At 34.4% G+C, this 22606-nt stretch overlaps 2 protein-coding genes and 1 pseudogene across 2 annotated transcripts in view; 2 read left to right on the plus strand and 1 right to left on the minus strand.

Moving 5' to 3' along the window:
* The window catches only part of LOC117113116, an 8915-nt gene extending 8206 nt beyond the window's left edge, over positions 1-709 (plus strand). Inside the window, exon 2 of the mRNA XM_033256361.1 lies at positions 575-709. Within this exon, the coding sequence (XP_033112252.1) occupies positions 575-629 (55 nt within the window). The 3' untranslated portion in view covers positions 630-709. The remainder of the gene's footprint in view (positions 1-574) is intronic.
* Positions 710-3587: 2878 nt separating this feature from the next.
* On the minus strand, positions 3588-10026 carry LOC117113125 (annotated as a pseudogene).
* An 11392-nt stretch (positions 10027-21418) lies between these two features.
* Positions 21419-22606, plus strand: part of LOC117113147 (intraflagellar transport protein 27 homolog) — a 15091-nt gene continuing 13903 nt past the window's right edge. The window contains exon 1 of the mRNA XM_033256399.1: positions 21419-21571. Coding sequence (XP_033112290.1) covers positions 21538-21571 — 34 coding nt within the window. The 5' untranslated portion in view covers positions 21419-21537. The remainder of the gene's footprint in view (positions 21572-22606) is intronic.

Below are 22606 nucleotides of genomic sequence, written 5' to 3' on the forward strand. Positions count from 1 at the left end.
TATATATAATATATATAATATACATATAATATATATAATGCATTTATATGAATATATATATAGCATATGTATGTATATAAATAGGCCTATATATATCTATGAATAATAATAATAATAATAATAATAATAATAATAATAATAATAATAATAATAATAATAATTTAAACTTCAAATGTACATGTTTCAGAAAAAAATCCACGTTAACGGGAATAATAATAGGCGAAATTTACCGAATTAAGTTAATTCTGGCGGCCATTTTGGATTTTGGTGGCCATCTTAGATTTAAGACCAAACTGTGGGTGGCCCTCGATTGATCGTGAAATGTTTATATTCCAGATGACAAATCCCCTGAAAAAACATCGACATTTGAACCAATAAATAAGCTGCAAATTTGGAATTTATTGTATTTTTTGCGGCCATTTTGAATTTTATTGGCCATTTTGGATTGAGGCCTATTTTTGGGTGGCCTTCGATTGATCTTCAATGGGTTATGTACCAGGTGACAAATCAACTGAAGAAAACATAGACATAACCGAATAATATGCTACATTTCTCTAATAATTATGATTTTCAGTGGCCATTTTGGATTTTGGCGACCATCTGGGATTTTAACTCTCTGTGGCCCTTGATTGATCTTGGAAGGCTTAGGTCTGAGGTGACAATTCCACTTATAAATATGCTGTATATCTCTAATAACTTTAATTTTGGCGGCCATTTTGGATTTTGGCAGCCATTTTGGATTTGAGGTAAAAATCTGAGTGGCCCCAAGTTTATTTCAAATAGTATGGGGTCAGGATTATAAAACCGCCGAGAAAACCATGACCGGAAAAAATGGCAGTTTATCCTTGGATGGGCCCTGTCTAAATGCACAACTTGGTGCTTTATAGCTGCTCTACTATAGCAGTTAATTAGGGTCTTTCAATATTCTAAGGATTTAAGTACTTAGGAAAATTTTTCATACACGTGGTTGACATGTTATGACATTTGAGGTAAAAATGGAAATTTTTACATTAGTAGGTGAAACGTTACTACATTTGTGGTTAAACAGATTTTTACATTTGTGGGAGATTTTTTTTACATTTGTGGTTATTTTTACATTTGTGGTTGACATGTTATGACATTTGCAGTTATTTTGACATTTGTGGTTATTTTTACATTTGTGGTAGATTTTTACATTTGTGGGCTCTACAGACCCCGACCCCTTTCATTGATTCATGGAAAAAAAGAATACTTATGCAAATACTCAATTATTTTTTTTATGTATGTATACATACATAACAGTCTTATTTACTGTAATAAAAATAAGAAAACATTTCCTGACGGTTTTTAAGAGAGGAAAACATTTTGAAGAACTTAAAAGTAATTAAAAGACATTTCAGAAGCCGGGAAAGCTCATTTCCCGCCATCTAATAATCAAAATTTTCCCGAACCTCCTCCCTCGTTCTCTTTGAGTTTCATCGATTCATGGTGAAAAGAAGACGCATATGACTGCTCTTTTTTTTTTTTATGCGTATACACACATTGGCTTATTTACTGTAATAAGAATTAGAAAAAATTACCTGACCCTTTGCAAGAGAGGAGATAAAACCTTGAATTTCATTAAAAGTCACTTCAGAAGTCGGGAAAGCTCATTTCCCGCTATCTACGATTCAAAATTTTCCCGGTGGAGGACCTATACACATCTAGATGTGTATAAGAGACAACCTTTTTTACTACCTTTTAAATTTGAAACCAGATCCGCCACTGTCTGTAATTGAGTTTTTTGTTCCTATGTTACCCAAATAATCTCTAAAACTCACAATCAAGATTTTGATGATAAGTATTTCATCCCCAACAAACGTTTGGGATCGTGTTTGTATTGGTTTTCAACTGATGAAACATAATCTGATTTGGATTTTCGAATTTTACTCGTGCATTTTGTTTCTAAGTGAACGATATTTATTAAAAGGTGTTTTGCTGCCATGTTTATCGGATAAGTGTTGTACATAATCACGGTCATACGTAAGTCTAATGATGTCAAGTGTGATTCATTTAATTTTATTTAGCTTAGGTATATAAAACTGATATACAAGATAATTGTTGACATCGTTTAATGGTTAATCTGATAAATAAAATACCCCATCTTAGTAACTATCGAATGTTCTTTCTTTTTTTTTTTATCATTTTATCATTATTTTCAGTCCAGCAAATAGCTGGCTCTTCAAAGATGCCTTCTAAGAACATCTAAAAATTAAAAGTGAAACAAAATGTATTGTTAAAATAGTATTAAAAAAATCGGAGGGACCCTGCTCTTAACCTCATCGGTGGTATACATCTTACTTGACATGGTCAGTCAATTTGAATGCGTCAAGGGCCCCGACTGTACTCTTGAACTAGGGCCCCTCACAACCTACGCCACAGTATCAAGTCTCACTATCCAAGCATGTAAGTATTTGCCTGTTTAAATTCTCTGCAGATATTTCAGAACTATTAATGTGGTGTACCGCAACATTAAATATACTATATTGTCGGTACGTACTATGCGTAAGAATATGATTTTTTGAGATAAACCCACTGGTTAATTGTGTTAAAGTTTCTGTGACATGGCTCTGATATTCATCAAAAAAATTAACTTTGATTTACAATAAAGAAGGAAAACTGTACGAATTGTACCACAGTATGTATTTTATGACAATAAAGATAATCTGTGTCTGTATATTGCTCTCAAGATAACATTGAAAACAAATATACTCTATGCTTGTTTACTTTTGTATTAGATATAATCATATCAATCTATAGAATTTGAAGAAAAAAAATATTCCAAAAAACCTAAAGCTGCATATACCTGAGCGATAGGTGGGGCTGCAATTAAAGATGCGCGCACCAAACGTGTTTTGTTCGACAATGAGAGAGCAATGTGAACGATGAATTAATGTGTGATGATAAACCAAAAGATGAAGAATTTTAATAATTACCAATTAAAGCACATAAACACTACTGAGCTTAGACAAGAGTCCATACATAAATAACCTACACATCACAAAAAAAACTGACTTTGATCAAATAAAGCAGGGTTCCGGAAATTATGTATGCGTCCAGAAAGTATGGGACGCCCAGATAACAAGGGATGGGGTGCTACAAATTTAATAGGTGTACCCATGAAAATTCACTTCACAATATTTTCGAGAGTCTCCCATTGATTTAATAGCGCCGTTTTAAATCATCTTTTTTTGGCAAACTCTAATTTTTCTGCACTCTTATCTGTTTTTAGTTTCATTTTCATTTCCATTTTTCTACTGCTTACCTTTGCGTTTAAACAATTTGTTTTAGTCCTGTTCTTTTTGTTGTTCAGGAAAGAAGGAAAACCTGAACAAAAAACGATCGTTATTCCGGGTATATTGCATTTAGCTTAGGCAAAATAACGAATGCTAATCTGTAGTATACAATTGTTATTAGGAAGTAATATTAAGTGATTAAATATAAGTAAACAAGAAAGTTAAACGACGGCGATACGTAATAGAGTAATATTCTGCAAAGTATTTTTAAGTTAAATATTTAGTGTTTAGATGCTTAGTCAATTCAATGTAGGTCTTCTTTCTTAAGATCTTCTAAAGTAATGTTGCCATCTTTCTACTCGCCACATGCTCTAACATTACAGCCACAAAAATATCCTCGTGATTGTCAATCATACGTGTACTTGCCATTTCCATTTTAAAGTAACACCATTTACTCTTACCAAAGTTCTTGGTGACAACTATTAACATTTTACGACTATTATATAAAAATATTGTCAGCAATTGCTCCACCAACTATAAAATCCCGGAAGTCAAAGCACAGACGAAAGTTGAACTCGGTAAGGCTGACTTGAGTACCTAAACAATGTCTTTGCTGTTGTAGGGGACCAATGCGTCATATCGAACCTGTACGCCGTCAATTTGTGGTGGACACTCATTTTGTAGTCTCTCGTATTATTTTCGGAGCAGTCGACGCAGATTCCTGTATCATATACTATACTAATTTGAGTAAGGAAAAACAGTTTATGCCGATTTACTGTCCAGATGTGTGCACAGCTCTGGAAGAAATATATCGTAGCACCATTCATTTAAATGTCTTATCATTACTGGCATATATTGAGTTCCTATTTGTGTCCATTAAAATATCGTTTAAAAAATTATTTTACAATAACACGAGTCTACAAAATATTTGACGAGGATACTACACACTACAAAAGCAACACATGTGAGAATTCATTATTCATATTACGTTTGTACAGTACAGTGAAAGGAGCAGCAGATTATTCAATATGTGGTAGGTAAGTGGAACGTAGCAGTGTGGATTATACAAACGCGTATATGTTGTTTGTTCAAATATATTATAAAGTGACAATGTTAGTCACTAATATACTAGTAAGTCAGTACATGACGAATAAGAATGTCTACATCCATCACAACATTTTAGCATGTATTCCATTTTAACCATATTCTACATCAGTAAGCATCTCTTACACCTGCTTTAATATTATATTCAAAATTATTATTGGCTCATGTTCTTTATTTCAAAGTAATAATTTGATTTTCATTTGCAAAGGTCTTTCTAAAATTATAGTTAAAGACTGTCCAGTATTCAATTTTATGCTTTTAGAATATTATGTTATATATGGCAATACAACATATTAGAGTGCTTTACCATTTTTGAGGAGGGCGGTATACAACTCCCCAAGGAGAGTATTCAATATACTTGCTCTGCAGAAATATTAATATATTTCTTGTCTTTGCTTGAGATATTTTTCGGGAAGTTCATAAAAAGAAGTATTCTCTACCAAAGAAATCCAAGGAAAACGATTTTTTGAAATATATTGATTTCTATTACCTAAATTTTGTTCGTGTAAAAATGATGACAAGTACCCATTTGAAGCCCGCGCCCAATGGTCATGTGGCTTTGGAAGCGGGAGCCCAGAACTGGGTGAAACGATGTCAACACAAAAGGAGAGGCGTATGTTGAATCACAGGATATATACAAAGCGTTAGTAAAATTTGTGCAGAGCCAACACATTAATGGCATTCAACGCATTAAAAACTTGTGGAGAATATATATAGATTCGCAAAAAGATAGGGTGAATCTGTTAACACAAGCAGTAAACATCCGAGGTAGGAATGTCCAAGTACATGATAAAAATCCTTATCTACCATATGATGTAGACTCAACACGTGTACTGACTAAAGATCTACCGCTATCAGTTGCTGATGAAGAAATTAAGAAAACGCTCTTGCGTTTTAACTGTAAAATTACAGGAAGTATACAGCGTTTGAAACTAAGAGTAGATGGTCAACTAACAAGTTGTCTGAATGGAGACCGGGTACTCTATGCGGAAACCCTTAAGACACCTCTACCAAGGTTTATAAATATTAACAATTTCAAAACCAGGTTCTTTCATAATGGTCAGACGGATGATAGAGTGAAATGCTCAAAATGCTTAAAGAACGGCCACAACGCTAACAATTGTACAAACAAGCTTGTCTGTTATGCTTGTGGTCTAGAAGGGCACAAAAGAGAGCAATGTATGATTCAGGAGAAAAATTAATCCAAGAAATGTGGGAGCGAGTAATAGAAAAGAAGGGCATAGAAACAGACATGAAAGATGATTCGGGATCCAGTGAGAATAGCGAAGAAAGTAGTGATGATGATGATGATGAGATTGAAGAACAGGGCAGAAAAAAGGAGAGTCACAAGAAACAAGAAAAGATAACACACTTCATGAAATCACCAGCACCATCATCTGAACAGCAAGGCAAAGCGAAAGTGAATGACAAGTACGAGTCAAAAGAACAGTCCGAATCAGAACAAATTTCACCCGCATTACCAGGCACTAAACGGAGAAGAAAATCAAGTAAGAAAAATACTAAAAAAAAGTAATACATTAGTAAAATTTAAAGTCAATTGTGTCAAGCAAAATGCATTATGATGATTGAGAAAATAGTTATGGTTTTTTATTGCTTTTACATCAACATGAATAAAGTAAGTTTTCATTGTGTATCCATAAATGTGAGGGGTATACGTAACAAAATTAAACAAAGACAAATTTTTAAGTGGTGTCAAGATCCAAAAGCAGATATTATACTGTTGCAAGAAACGCATCTTACTCATGAATTAACTAATACATTTAATGCAGTATGGGAGGGTTTTTGCATTCATAGTACTGGTTTTTCCAAATAGTGCAGGAGTGTCTATTATATTTAAAAAGGACTTCAGCTTTATTAAACTTAATGAATATATTGATAAAAATGTAAGATACGCAATTATAAAAGCAGAAATACAAGGTAAAATATATGTTTTTGTCAATGCTCCGAACAATTGTAAATCAAGGAGTACATATTTTAGAGACCTGAGTAATGTTATTTTTAGTATTGTTAATTTAGACGAAGACAACATTATAATTGGTGGTGATTTTAATTGCATCATGGATAGAAATTGTGATCAAAAAAATAGTGCGGTTAGAAAAGAAACATCTGTGTTTACAATTAAAAATGTTATGAAGTACTTCAATTTAAAAGATGCTTGGAGGAATAAAAATCCTCATAAAACACAATTTACCTGGCGTTGAAAATGTAGTAAAATTTATAGACGGCTGGATTACTGGTTAATTTCACAAAATCTTATTGATGAAGATGACATTATGTCATGCGATATAAGGCCGTCTATCCTAACGGATCACCAGGGAATCTCGTTAAAGATTGGACGAGTTCAAATTATAAGAGGGCCAGGATATTGGAAATTAAATAATAGCCTACTGGATAATATTGACTATCAAAATTCTATTATAAATATTATTCAAAAAACACAGGCTAATGAAACAGACCTTAGTCCCAAATTATTGTGGGAATTAATAAAAGTTATTTCCAATTGAATAATTGTAGGTTTGTAGGAAAAAGTTATTTCCAAATTTTAGCAAATGGCTACGAACGAATGTAACATAATAAATAATATAGTTAAGTCTAAAACAAAATCTATTTATGCAAGCTTTATTAAGGAAAAATCAATTCCATCTCAATCTACACGCAAATGGGACACGTTTTTCAACGAAGAAATAATTTGGAGTGATGTTTCTGTCTCTTATACACATCTAGATGTGTATAAGAGACAGCCCTTAAGACACCTCTACCAAGGTTTATAAATATTAACAATTTCAAAACCAGGTTCTTTCAACTTAAAATGTATATGAGAAATTTATATGGTGTTATTTAAAAAAAATAAGAAAAAAAATTAAATATTAAATGTTTATGTGTGTATGATAATAAGGTACGTATGTATACATATATATGTATATGTATATGAGTGGATCTGCACATTGTATGTGTTCTAAATCGTATACACAATTCTGAATGGATGCACTTTTTCAAAAATTGTTTTTGAGATAATGATTTAATTTAGAATGTTAACGTAAATGATAATGCACGTAAAACCGAAGTTGAACAATTTAGTCAGCCATGGTGGACTGACCCCCATATCATGTGCAATTTAATTTTAATTTCCTTGATTCTTGATATTTTTTATGTCGTTGATGACAAAAAAAATGTAAAAAATAACAAAAAGAGAAAGAAATAAAGGTGGGTGAAATCCCCACAAAAGAGAAAAAAAAAATATTGGAGTGCTTTCTTTAGCTGACGAAAAGGTGTACAGAGGTTGGGCAAATATTAGCAGTTTTTTTTTTCTTCTTTAGGGATGGTGGTGGAGGTGGGGAGGTTATTTATGAGAACAATTTTTAGGCTAATATTATTGTGGGCTTTTAAGTCTCTCAAAATATGGGAGGGTAACAAGGCAGAAGACGGTTACCCAAGTCATTAACTCTTATGTTATTTATACAGGAGTTTTCTTCTTTCTGCGCCCCTCCTGTGAATATCTGGACCCCGCCCCAGTACCTCACAGCCTAGAAAAAGGCCGCCGAAAGCGGCCTTTTCGCGAGTCTATCAAAACACAAATGCCCTAATATAAGATAATAAACTTAAATAAGCTAAAGCTAAAGATGCAAGTAGAAGCCAACAAAAATTCAATTTAAAAGATCATATCCCATACGTTGTTTCGATTATTGTGTATACAAAGTTTTATTAACATGTTTTCGTCTTTGCTAATTGACTAACAATTTCAAACAAATTTATTTTCACTTTCCATATTATTATTATTAATAATAATACTATTATTACTATTATTATTATTATTATTATTATTGTTATATAATATTATTAAAATATATGTAAATACACTTTCAAAGTTAAAGAAGAGAAACTTTCGAGTGTGAAAAAATAGGTGCCTTAAATGGAAACTTACAAGAAATGGATTGTTTTGTTATTATTGAATTTCAGACAATATTTAGTGCCGGTTTCTTCTACATAATATTCCAATTAGACATTTATATAAAATGTAAATAAGGTCAGATGAATCACAGGTTAGGGGCGGTTTTAAAAATAATATTAGTATTTGGAATTGTAAATATATCAGAGGTGCACATGAAATTACATACTTGGCATCTGAATTTACCGCATTTCCAGAAGAGTGAGAATTTTTAGTAATATGAGAGAATACATTTCGGATTAGGAGGTTGTCTTTTGGCTAGTAGGGGAAGGTCTTAAGAAAAGTTGTCAAATTGAGTTATCTTTATGAAGCAGTTTTAAGTTTTCGGGTAAGAGAGCTTATTTTGAGATGGTAGTCAAGCACGAGTTGAATTCGGTTATTATCAACTTTGGGTTTAAGAAGGAATGGTCAGAAACGGACTGAGGCGTTAAATACAGGAGATTGAATAAATTTAAGGGGATAATCATTGTTAAGAAAATGGCTAGTGATTATGCCAGATTGCTGTAATAATACGTAGACACTGATAAAGACAAGGTATTAGGGCTTAAGGGGGAGCTGTGTCACTTGAAACAATTCATGGTTATCAGTAGGTTTAGTATAAAGAAGATTATGTTAGGATGAAAGTTATTAACATGGGATTTAAATATTTGAGCTTCTATACGATACGTAAATTATAAAACACTCATTCCTTGGTTCTTACCTTATATCCCACCGGAACGTGTATATGATTATAAATAAAACGACTAAGAACGCTAGTGAACAGCAGGTACCAATCACAGCAGCTATTGTAATATCATAGCACCTTAGAGAGTTCGCATCAAAGCTAACTAGACTATTTCCATTCCCGTTTTTACACGTAGTGTGCTCGAGTTCCACAAGTGTTGCATTTGTTTGGTTAATCCATTTACGGAACCATACCAAGTCACAATCACAAATTAAAGGATTGAACATAATTCCCAGCAAACTCAACTTGGTCAAGTTCTGGAAGCCAACCTTTTCACTTATTGTCGTTAACGTGTTGTTGTGCACAAAAAATCGCGTAACATTCAGTGAACCAAGAAATAAATCAGAGGGAAGTAAACCTATGTCATTTGACTTAATATCGATATTGTTTAGGAACGGAAGGTTGTGAAATAAATTGATAGGTAGTTTACCTATCTGATTTCCGCCAAGAGAGATTGATTGAAGTTGAACACAATTTTCAAACAAACTTTTTTGGAGAGTTTTTACAACTGAATGCTCGATATATAAACTTCGTAAGGATACCAAATTACGAAACCAACTCTTACGAATATTAACTAATGCACGATTGAAATTCAGCTTTAGGGCCTTCAAGTTAACTTGGCTATCAAATATATGATCATCCATTAAGTACGAGGATAAGCTATTGAAACTTAAATCCAGGAACTTTAGTTGAGTGAAGGGCACCAAGCTTTTGTCCTTTATTTTGGCGATATAATTTTGGGTCATATATAAGTCGATTACATCCACAGGAATTGATGATGTAGGAATATCATTCAATCGTCTCTTCCTGCAGTCACCTTTGTGCGGAAAGAACACTGAAGGTGTGCTGTATTTGCGGCAGTACTTACAAAGGCATTGGTCGGGGCAAACTGTGGTATTTGGTGTTTGTGTACCGTTGATTTGAAACGGGTTGTATGAGTGGCATAATTGCTTACCTATTTCTTCCTGCACCGACATAGTTCCAATTGATTTTAGATAAAATAAGCCGAATATTAATAATCTGAACATGTTGCGAGCTTCTCAGGAATATTCAAATAGGAAACTGGTTGGCCTATATTATAGGTTGCAAGACTTTCAACCAAATCGAACATATACTGTACTGTTACTACCCTATTCTGCTGAACATTACAACCAAAACTGTTTGATGATCCTTCCAATCACAAGGAAATGAAAGCATGAAGCAAACCGTAATAAAGTGTTGAGAAAATCATTTTCATTTTATATATTTATACTGTATAATAATTGCTCGCTAAGTTCCATTAAGCAGAACATGTACTCATTCCACATCGATTACTTTCGTATGATATTCAATCAGATGTATATACACAAAATAAAAAATGTTTTTTTTATGTAGATTCCTTGCAGAAAATTTTTGATAAGTCAGAACTGATTTTCTTGACATGAAATTTTCAAATACAATAAGTAATTAAATAAAATAATTAAGTAATTGTATCTAGAGAAAACAATAATGCATTCTTTTTGATAACATGAAAAATAATAAATATGTTCTAAGTCAACCAAATTATTTCACTATGATTTACATTCAACTAATTGTCTTACTTTTCCAATCTTAATAATAATAAATAATAAAAATGTATTAGGAACTACAGTTTTCCATCAGTGACACACTCAATGGAAGGTGCGTCCATGCAACTGTCTCTTATACACATCTAGATGTGTATAAGAGACAGTACGTAGACACTGATAAAGACAAGGTATTAGGGCTTAAGGGGGAGCTGTGTCACTTGAAACAATTCATGGTTATCAGTAGGTTTAGTATAAAGAAGATTATGTTAGGATGAAAGTTATTAACATGGGATTTAAATATTTGAGTGTGCCGTATTAATACAAATCAAATTTTATTTTGTCATTAATGTAATTTTTTAATAATCTTGTACTTGTAATTAATAATGATTTGATAATCTTAATTATTTTGTAAATAATATTTTTTATAAAATTAATTGGTAATTAATGTAATTGAATTGTCAATTTTGTACATATATAATATAAATTATGATCTCTTTTTTATTCTTAGTGGTTTATTTTTTTTTTATATCTATTCTATTTTTTAAATTTTATTTTGTATTTTTTCTATTTTTAAAATTTAATTGTAATTGAACTGTGAATTTGAAAATAATGTTAGAATTTTTGTGTCATTTGTATGTTGTTTCTTATTGTAATTATAGTCGTTTCAGTCTTGTATTGCTGACTGTTTTTTTATGTTTTTATAACTGAATAAAATAAAATAAAATAAAAATACAACTACCAGTAATTGTAACATGTTTGGTGGAGATTCCTTATATTTTTTTTGACGAAACCTTTTGACAGGCCCTCACAGTATCATGGTGCAGTCTGGTTTATTGTCAAAAGCTTCCCAGCGTGCTTGCTGTGACACTGCTGCTAGCCACACATAATTGCATTATGGGAATTGGTGAGTAAGGATTTAGTGAGTGAGGACGTGTCGTAACCGAGCTCCGTCGATATCAGATTTTTCGAACTCCCTATTGGATTGGATTGGATTTATTCGGTGTAAACACCAAGGATAGCCCGCGAAAGTCTAGAAGAAGACTTATTTAAGTGGGGCCCTTCTGGTGGTAATTGGGCAGTACACCGGGAGAAAATCCCCTACTCCTTTCCGAAGAGTGTACTGCGTTATTTAACGTGCACATGGGCCATAATGCACACGGGACCAACGGCTTAAACGTCTCATCCGAAAGATGGTGCGCTATTTTAATTTGTATTTCAGCCCTCTAGTTGAAACACAAGGAGAGAGGCAGCGATGGGACTTGATCCAGGGACCTAGAGATCTAGAAACCGCGACAAAGCCTATGCCACGTTAGCTTGAAATTCCAGAGCTCCGACCGTCAGCTTGAAATAACTGAGCTCCGTCGGCGTGTCGACAAATATTTTCTGAACTCCTTCAAGCAAGCAAATGGAGGAAATAAATCGAACGGAATTTTGTAATATATTTTAGACATTCAATTTTAAGTAAAATAGGCTGTCCATTAGGCAAAAGTGAGTGCTACAAGACCAAAATCAAAAATAACAAAAAAAAAAAACTCCGAAGCCACGTCAGCTTGAAATTCCCACGACCACCGACTTGAAAACCGACACGTCGTCGTCGGAGGGCCCTGCGAGTGGAACTAAAAGAAATGTTTGTTGACATTATTAATAAACGAATTGATGAAGGAATATCGCCGATTAAATGTAATTCAGGTATCGAGAACATGGAAACTGAATTGAAAGGGAAACAGAATCAAATAGGCAACATGGAAGATGAAATTCTAAGGATGGATAGATATCAAAGGGGATTCAATCTACAGTTTGGTGGAATAACGGAAGAAAAAAAACCCCACTTTATACTGTTAACGACAATACGGCACCAAATAATATATAATTAACTGCTGTATCTATGAGTGCGCATTGTGGGTGTGTGCATGTGTACGGGAGGTGGGGGATGTATGTGAATGCGAATGGTTTATGTTTTTATAACATTTTGTATGTATTTAAATTTGATAAATGTAGGATCACGGCAAGTCATTTATTGGCGGGGTAGCCGTTATAATAACATACGGTACAAATTCCTTAAGGTGTTAATTAACTGAATACATTTATTCTACGAAATATATGTTTTCAATTGCAAATGTTGATATTATTGATGAGGATGAAAATATAACTACACTAGGAAAACCATTACTTTAATATTGATTAAAAAAAAAACCCTTTCCCAACTGCACTAGGAAAACCATTACTTTAATATTGATCAAACTCTCTCACTGCTACTGGTCGGGTGCAGACGTACAGCAATATCGCTCTCTAGCCTCATTGAAATCGTATTCGAACATTCATTCATTGGGGGACACAGGCTGCTTCTCCGTTCCAATAGATAGCTATAGGAAAGGCACTCCTTGAGCCTAGCGAATTGTAGCGTGCTATTGTATTTTAAAGCTGTCTTAACTCAATTGGAAAATTAGGGTGGATGTTAAATGCTACGTTTCTAAAGGTGCTAAAGGGATACCGTTTGTTTGTGTTTCCCGCCAAAGCTCTACGTGAATAAAGCCTTTCTCTGTGCCTGAAACCATTTTTGCTTCTTTTTTATATTTTTGAGTTTTGGTGTTTATTATATTTTGTTGACTTTGAAGCACAAAACTGTTGAATATTAACGTACTTTTAATTTTGTGTGTGACGGCACCGCATAATCGATTCCCGGAATGTTCCAGGCTTACTTCATTTGCATCTCGTGTTTATGGCATCACTAATCGACAACATAAAACAAAATATTTTGGTAGTAGTGTAAAATATTATTCAGGTTTTACACATTCTGCCACTTCCAGGCCCGAATTGACAATTTATGGTGATGTAGAGAAGGATCCTGGGCCACAACGTAACAATGTAAATGTCAGGAATCCAAACAATGTCGGTGGCAGGTGTGCTAAAAGTAGCTTTTATTATCAGAACTGTCGCAGCATTAAAAAACAGATGGATGTTTACAGCTCTGAATTAGCCAGTCATCTTATTGCAAAACGTTATCAATTCATTACATTTAATACACTTACAGAGACATGGCTTAATCCTAATGTCTCAGATGCCGAACTTGAAATGGACGATTACACGCTCTACGGGAAAGACCGGATAGGGAAAAGAGGTGGTGGTGTTATGCTACTTGCCTCTGACAGATACGGAACTCGCAGAGTTACCTAATTGGAAGATAAAAAAAACTTATGTTGGTCGAAGTAAAATTCTCAAGTACAAAGAAGCTCATGATTAGAACTTATTACAGACCTACTAATCAAGGCCCGGATTCAATTGAAGTTCTTTCGGCGCTTCTAGATGAAACGATGGCCAGATGTCCTAGTCATAGATTCGTTCTTTTAGGAGATTTTAATTTACCTAAAATATATTGGTCTTCAAAACCACCTATTGCACCACCTAAAAGTTGCGGTGAACATTTCCTGGATTTAATTATTAATGGACAGCAATTTGAACATTGTAACTATAACGTAACTTGTAATAACCACGTACTTGATCTTGTACATTTTAGTCAAAACAATGATAAAAAATAAATCTTGTTTCTGATGTTTATGTTGGTGAAAACATTTTTATTTCTGACCATGAGTCAATAAAATTATCTGTTTGTAGTACGACTCAATCACATGAAAGTGACCTTGTCATGTATAATTACAGGAAGGTAAATTTTAATTTAATTGATGAAACCTTTAGTCGTATTCCATGGAATATCCTAGATCTTGCTAGTAGTATTGATGATAGTGTAGAAATGTTTTACGACTTGGTCAGCGCGACTCTGAAAGATCTTGTTCATGTTGTGCGCCCTAAGCGCAAACTTAAGTGTATGACTATACACTTTACACAATGTTGTTAAAGAAGGAAAAGTGTTTTGTAAAATAGAAAAAATGCGCTTCTACACAAAATGTGGAAGCGTTTAAAAAGGCCCGAAGTGAATTAAAAGCAATGACCAGGCAAAAGTATAATTCTTCCTTAGCCAAAATAGCTCAAGAATTGAAAACTAATTCCAAATGATTCTGGTCTTGGATGCGTAGGCAAGTGTAAAAATATACCACCATAAGTGCGCATACTGCTCAGGCGAAATCTAATATTTTTATTAATCATTTTTCTTCCTTTTTTAGCGACGCTGATGACCCATCGGTTGGCTTTCCGGACCTTCCTGAGGTTCCTACGAGCACCCTCGACACTATTTCTATTAATCTATCTGATATCCGTACTCATCTTAGCTTCGTGAAGCAGCATAAGGCCTCAGGATGGGACCCTCTTAGTAACATCGTCCTTTGGTCATGTTCCGACTCTTTGTCTATTCCACTTTATAACATTTTCACCAAATCAGTTCAGTCTAGATTTTTCCTTCATATTGGAAACGCTCGAATATTGTTCCCATTCATAAGAAAGGACCTAAGGACGATTAACTACCGACCTGTCTCTCTTCTGCCTACCTTGTCTCGATTTATCCTCGCATTGCTCCTACATTGCTGATCAGCAACATGGCCTTATGTCCGGTAGGTCCTGGGAGACCAACCTTGCGTGTCTCCTTGCATGGGCCTATGAAGCCATCAAATGTAAGAAGCATGCCCTGTTACTTCGCAAATGACACAATTTTGGTATTCGTGGTAGTTTACTTTCATGGTTCACTCCTTACTTGAATGGTAGGCAGCAGAGAGTCGTCATCGAGGGTTCATCATCGGAGTGGCATAATGTTACTTCAGGTGTTCCACAGGGTCCTATCCTTGGGCCTTTACTCTTCAATATATACATCAATGATCTTATTCCTCTTTTCAAACACTCTAAGAGCCTCCTCTATGCTGACATATAGGCCTTTAGAGTTGGAAACAAATTTAATTTTTTAAGTAATGATTGATGATAATACTGTATATAGACACAATTTAAATGTTCTTAGCAATAATTGTAAATACAAAAAAGTTACTTACCCAACATCCTTGGATATTAATCCATTCCAAAAATTCCGTCTTCACGTATTTGTCTACACTCTGTATTACTTGATCAATCAAATCAGTTCTATTTCTATCTTTACATAAAACAGCTAACCTCGCTCCAAACACAAAAACCATAATTATACGGCCCCAGTTTATGATATTATCGCTAAACATTTCTGTTAAAATGTCTTTGAAAAACGTCTCGAAATTTGATTCAAGCAAAACTTTTCTAGTTAATTCATAAAGATGTTAATTGTGCATTTCATACATGCTTTTGCAATATTAAAAAAAATTACTGTTCATAACCTCTATATATTCCATGTCATTGCCTAGTTTATATGCCACAAACCCTGAATTTATTTCTCGTGCAATTCGTTCAGTTTCCATGTTCATGTTTTTTCCCTCTAAAAACAAAATTATGTTTCAACTTTGAACACGATCTTCGTGGATAGGTATTACGTAAAAGAATTGCTTAATTTGATGAAGTTGAAACAACTAAACTTATGTTCTTACCCCAAATTTCATCTAAATGTATGCACTACAGGCAGAAATGTCATTACATGACGTTAGAAGCGGGTAATTCAAACCATAGTCACCAGCGGTCACTGATATCTCTGAACCAATAGAAATCGCTCTTTACATGAGTCAATAGAAATCGTCCATTCCACACTACGTCACCAAATTACATTCACCCGGGCAATTCAAACTAGTAACCAAATTTACAGTCGCCAATATTTTTTAGTCACCAATAATCCCCTAACCTGACTTAATAATCACCTTTTTGTTTTCAAATTCAATACCCTCATTAATTTTATGGTGAAGAAGATTTGTTTGTGACAGTAAATCCAGCACTGGCAAACCTAATTATCTCCCTTTTGGCTCAATTTTCAATACCCTCTCATTGTTAACAATTTCTAAAGAACACACAATACTGTTTAACAATTACATACGTAGTAACATTTTTTTTTCTATACATCCCAGAATTTCATCAAAATATATACACTGCAGATGTAGAAAGATTACATGACGTCAGTAAATCTATTCGTATTTAGATTTCTTAATTTAATTTTGTAATTTACTTTAGTTATTTAAAGAAGTTAGATTCTATAGGAACTAGAAACCTGGAGAATAACCTTTTGTTTTCAGTTTCAGGGGTTTCAGCACCTCACTATCTTAATTGACAAGTAAGATTCTATTGAGACTAAAACAAAGGGAATACCTGGTAGATATAACTATCTAAAACAAAGGGATTAAATGATGTCAGTAGCGTCCTTTCTATTGTTCTGAAGCAAAGAGATTAAATGATGTCATTAGTGTGTCTTCGTGTCCATTGTTCTAAAACAAAGGGATTAAATGATTTCATTAGCGTCGCTTCTTGTCCATTGTTCTAAAACAAAGGAATTAAATGACGTCATAGCGTCTCTTCTCCTAACGCCCTCTAAAGTTTGTGCTGTACCGCGGTACCTTACTACTATGGCCTTTCATATCGATTTTCTTCGCTTCAACTTAAACCTTGGAGTCTGTAGATAATGTTTGTGCTCGTCCATATTCGTTTCTCCCTTTTGTCAACGTCAGTTTTGTTGACAAACTTATTCTTTATCTTCTTCTTTTGTGTTTTCTTGTTAAGTGTTTTCGTGTCTGTTTTTATCATGTCCATTTATTTGATGATTATGACAGACAATGTTTAAATAATATAACTTTTAACCCCTTTTCCATTTACGACAAACATGATCGAGAGAAAAACATCTCTTATCAAGTTATGTACAATTTCTTCATTTTACCCATTCTCGATCTCCATTACCAACTCGTTACATTTTGTTTTTGTCCCATAATCATATAAGAAAATAAAAAATTGCATTTCTGAGCATCTTCTTGTTTTCTTAAATCAATGAAAACCGACCCGGTAAGGCAGCCCCTATTCATACCATCAAGCCAGTTGTTATACGTGTTAGTAAGTACAGTTAAAGTAGAATGATGTTTTCTAAAGCCAGATGGTGCAAAAATGTTATTAGACGTAAGGTAGTCATAAAGTTGATTGTGGGCGTCCCGTTCAATTATTTTAGACAAGATAGGCATCACTGATATAGGGCGATAGTTGTTAAGTACGCATTTAGGGCCACTTTTATGAATTGGGACTACCTTAGCGATTGTAAGATCTTTTGGGAAATTAATACCGGAAGCAAGTGAAATGTTACAAATGTGTGTCAGATAGGGTGCAATAACAGGGGCAGCCAATTTCAAAATCCTGACTGGATGACAGTGTAAGCGGCCAAGCCCAGTGACGTAGGCCTACTAGAACCCCGAAGCTGCTCGAGGACAAACTCAGTTGAAACATCACAAAAACCAAAAGAAAATGAATGTTGATATATAAGGGCATGGATCAATATCAGTTAAATCAAGAGCCCGATCTAATTCAGGTGGTACATTAATAAAATAATTATTAAATAAATTTCATCATCAGAAGTAATAATATCTCCATTAATAGTAATGGAAGCAGGCATAACATTTATGCCAGACGTCACAAATTGCCTGAGTCCTCGCCACATTTGTTTAGAGTTATTTACATAGTTATTAATGTGGTTCTAATAATATTCTATCGTGGCCTTCTTACAGAGCTTATTCACTTTATTTCTAAGGCCTTTGCTTTACTCCAAAGGTCCTCACAGCTTAGCTTGATGCTTTACCCTGTCCCGTTCGTGGATGAGTGATAATATGTCTTCCCTATCTCTGGCCACTGAGGCATATTTGCCCTGAAACGCCGTGTTTTGATTGGCAAATGCTTATCAATAACTAATTTCATAAAGTTATTAAAATACGTAAGCAAATATCAACAACCTCAAGCTGAGTGATGATTGACCAGGGAAGTTTTTTTAGATCCTCAATGAAATTAGCTTAATTGAGAGATCGAAAATCTCTATATGTTCGCTGGTTATGGAAGTATGTTGGTGGTTTAATATTAATTGATGTAAAAATAAAATCATGATCACGTAATAGGCCTAAAGAAGGCAAACCTGAAGTAAAATTGTGCAGGTCTCGGTTGGTCGTCAAAATCAGGTCTATTAAAGATTGACCGTCGTCAGATGTGCGGGTTGCGTTTGTAACTATCTGTGCAAGGTTAACTATATCCATGATATTCCTAAGATTATGTAGATTCGAATGTTGCCTAAGAAAATCAATGTTTAAATCACCGATAATGACCAAATCATGTGGTACACAGTACTTATTAAGAAACATTTCAAAATGCTCAAAGAATATTACTGGTGTACTGGGTGGTCTGTATAATGCAGCTATCCTGATGGTGACAGGTGAGATTAAGACGTCTATCAATAATGATTCGAGTGACTTGTTCAACTCTTGGTCAAACACCACCTCGCTATATGTTAGATAGTCAGCAATGTAAATTGCCACGCCTCTGCCATTCCTATCCCTATCGTTCCTATCCCGGTAGGTGAATCTCGGCATCACTTATGACTGCAGACAGTTTACTTTCATAAGTATGTGAAGTGGGGTCTCTTGGATCATGAGACGCAGTTGATCAATTTTATTATATAAACTTTTAATATTTATATGTGCAATTGTCAATCCCTTACAACTCTTTATTTCCTGAAAAGTGTTTATTTGACGATGTTGATTATCATCCTCAGGTCCGGGGTTTGGATGAACATCCCCGCATAAAGATATTTGCACCGTAGAATTTGAACTTGCATACCTGAGAATTAGACTGCTATAGCGTTTTGCCACCATATCGTTTGTGTTAACTTTTCATCACAACAACCACAATAATAATAATAATAATAATATTAATAATAATAATAATAATAATAATAATAATAATAATAATAATAATTAAATAATAAATAATAATAATAATAATTCAATGAGACTAATTAAAAATAATTTGCGTTCTGTTATGACAAATGCTCATTTAGATAGCCTCATGAAGGTTGGAATCGTGATAGGTGAAACAACCGCGACCATGACAACGTGGTTGACAGATTTCATGCAAAATTTCCAAAATATATAGAATTTCACTTTCAAGAAGAGGATTTGAAAATAAATTAGATGGTTACATTACATACTCTTTGTTTCTTGCTTTTTTCAAAATGTTTTGGTTTTTGGAAGCTGATGTCAATATTAGAAAGCATAGCCTACATGAAGTCATATTATAGTAACTCGATGCCTATCAAATAAGTAATAAAATTCGCCATAATTCATCAAATATCCTGGCCCCCAGCCAAATGAGACTCGATTCGCTCCACTAGCCCCCACGTCGGGGCCTTTAGCCCCTCCGTCGGGCAGGTCATGGCGCCACTCCTGCTAGGAGGTATAACTGAATTAAGGCGGAGCTGAAGTCAATAAACATGCATTCGAACATATCGTTTATCTCTCTTCGAGATGTTGCAGCACTCTATGAAGCAACAGATTAACTGTGTCCTCGGTTGAACGGTTTTGACGATACGAATAGGGCGATAATCGGTCATTTCCGGCCATTAAGGTACTATTTCCTCAAATCTTCTTACCTCACCCCAATCATGGTGGGGCTGAGGTGCAGTGGTGGAGCCAGAAAGGGGCTGGGGGGATATAGCAAATCGTCGAGGAAACCTAGCCCCCCCCCCTCCCCCACCCGGTCGGAGAAGAGGAGTATATTCCGTCAGGGAATAAAAGAAAGTTAAAAAATTAATATTAACAAAACAACAACTATATTAATAGTAATAGGCTAATAATAATAATAATAATGATATAATAAAATAAATTCACGTGCCGTTTTATTGTAATTTATCCGACTACTGCGCATATTACTTTTCACATCGAATTAAGCCCATGAAACAACGGGTATTCTTCACAATAAATTAATTACTTTCATTACTATCTATTGGAACGTAGGTCAATGGGACAGTGTCAAGTGTCAAAACAGTGTTTTGACACAATTTTTAAAATGTCAGTGCATATTAATGGGATTTGGTCATGACGTTATGTGGTTTGGTCATCATTAACTATTTTCTCATTTAATAAGAATTACATATGTGGAATACCAATGCATGAATGGATGAATGTCTATAATAAATAGTCGTCTTCTAGTATAGGGAGGCCTATTAAATATTATTTTCTTATAAACCACCAGGCTTTTTCTATTATCAACATTCAAAATACTATCATGATTTGAAGTAAACTTTCTAAAAACCCACAAAATATATAGCATACTTTCCAATAATATAATGTAATGTAATGTAATATAATGTAATGTAATGTAATGTAATGTAATAATATAATATAATAATATAATATAATGTTATTCTTATAGTCTTGCCTTTATATTTCGTTAAAAAAACGGATATAATAATTTGACTTTATGCACAGGTGTTAAATTACTGTTTTTATATGCCATCACTCGGCGAAACTCATGCATCCACAACAGACGCTGGGGGAGTTTTCTCCACACAGCGAATTGGGGGGTGGGGGTCACGCTGATTCGCGTGCATTAAGAATAGCAGTGGACACTCTTCTGTTATATACTCTTTGCTTGTTTGAAATGCAACTCTGGCGCGGTGGTGGTAATAAAACTAGTGTGGTCTTCCCGCTCGCTCTCGGCCAATCAAAAGCTTATTTGTACAACCTTTTTCTTATTTACACTTCTTCACATACTCACAAGGACGTCCGAACGTCATGTCGAAACTATGTAACATAATGAGCAAACCACATAACATCATGACCAAACTACATAACTTCATGACCAAAAAACATAGCATAATGAGAAACCACATAACATCATGACCAAACCACATAACGTCATGGCGATTGCACATAATATGTTTGTGTTCCCTCCTGTAAGTGGCGAATTTTATGTTTGTTGTTGGCTGGGATAAATAAATAAAATAAAGCGTTTGCACATAACCGAAGATACTAACGGCGTTCCATATTTCGCTGCTCGAATTTTGGCATCCAGGCAACGGTGCAACAATTATTACATGTGTGTGGTGGTCGAAGCTAAATAGAGTTTGTGATAATGGTAGTCCTAAGGGCTAAATGTATTATAGTAGGTAGGTTGAATTCAGAGAGATTTTGCTCAGCAGTGTTAATTTTTTGTTTGGTGGCCAAACTAGGCCTACCTTGGCCCTAGCCTGGCTAGCCTAGGCCTAGGAAGGAGGAGACTAGGCCTTAGGCCTACCCGTCCGTAAATAAAGGTATTCTCCGTAAAGGCCTCAGCCTAGAGAGCCAGGCTAGGCTAGAGGGGTGTTGGTCAATCCGTACCCAAACAAACCCGTACCCATACCAACCCGTACCCAAATTTTGGTCAATCCGTACCCAAACAAACCCGTACCCAAATTTTGGTCAATCCGTACCCACGTTTGGTCAACCCGTACACACGTCATTTTGGTCAACCCGTACGCAAACCAAAAGATATTTGTTGTAGTATCTGTACGATCTTGTGCTGTCTGTAAGATTGTTGTTGCCGCTAATTATTAAGGTAAGTTTTCTTTTCCTCTGGGCCTATACTTATTAGTGTTCTTTTTTTCTCTTTTCTCATAAGACATAATTTTCAATTAGTTTTAATTTTCTCTGCTTCGTTTTCTTATCCTTTTGGGCCTATTCATATTATATAATAATTAATAATAATAATTTATAACAATAATCATCTATATAGGCTATACATATTTATGTATATACACATATACATCCATACATATATATATATAGGCCTAAATACCACACGGGACCACTCGCGACCACTCGGGAACACACGGGTGCAAAAATGATAAAAATATTACCACACAAGAGTAGAAAAGTACTTAATATTCGATAGAAACCAACTTTTAGAACGGTATCAAAATTTCGTTAAAAATCGATGTAATTTGATTTTGTTTTGTTGGTTTTTCCCATCGTGTCTCGGTATGTAATGCGTTGACATTGTGGATCAGTAACGCATTGACGTGTCAGCAGAAACGCATTCAACCATGACCTTCATGTCTGTGTTTCATAGCATCAATCAAGATAGGCCGTTATAATATACTGCCGCGTAAACGGTAATGAACCTATTCTACATAAAACGAAAATGAGAATTTGAATTTTTATGT

Source organism: Anneissia japonica, unplaced genomic scaffold (assembly GCF_011630105.1).
Source record: "Anneissia japonica isolate Jap-2015-1 unplaced genomic scaffold, ASM1163010v1 scaffold1812_len1207588_cov181, whole genome shotgun sequence".
Taxonomy (NCBI): Eukaryota; Metazoa; Echinodermata; class Crinoidea; order Comatulida; family Comatulidae; genus Anneissia; species Anneissia japonica.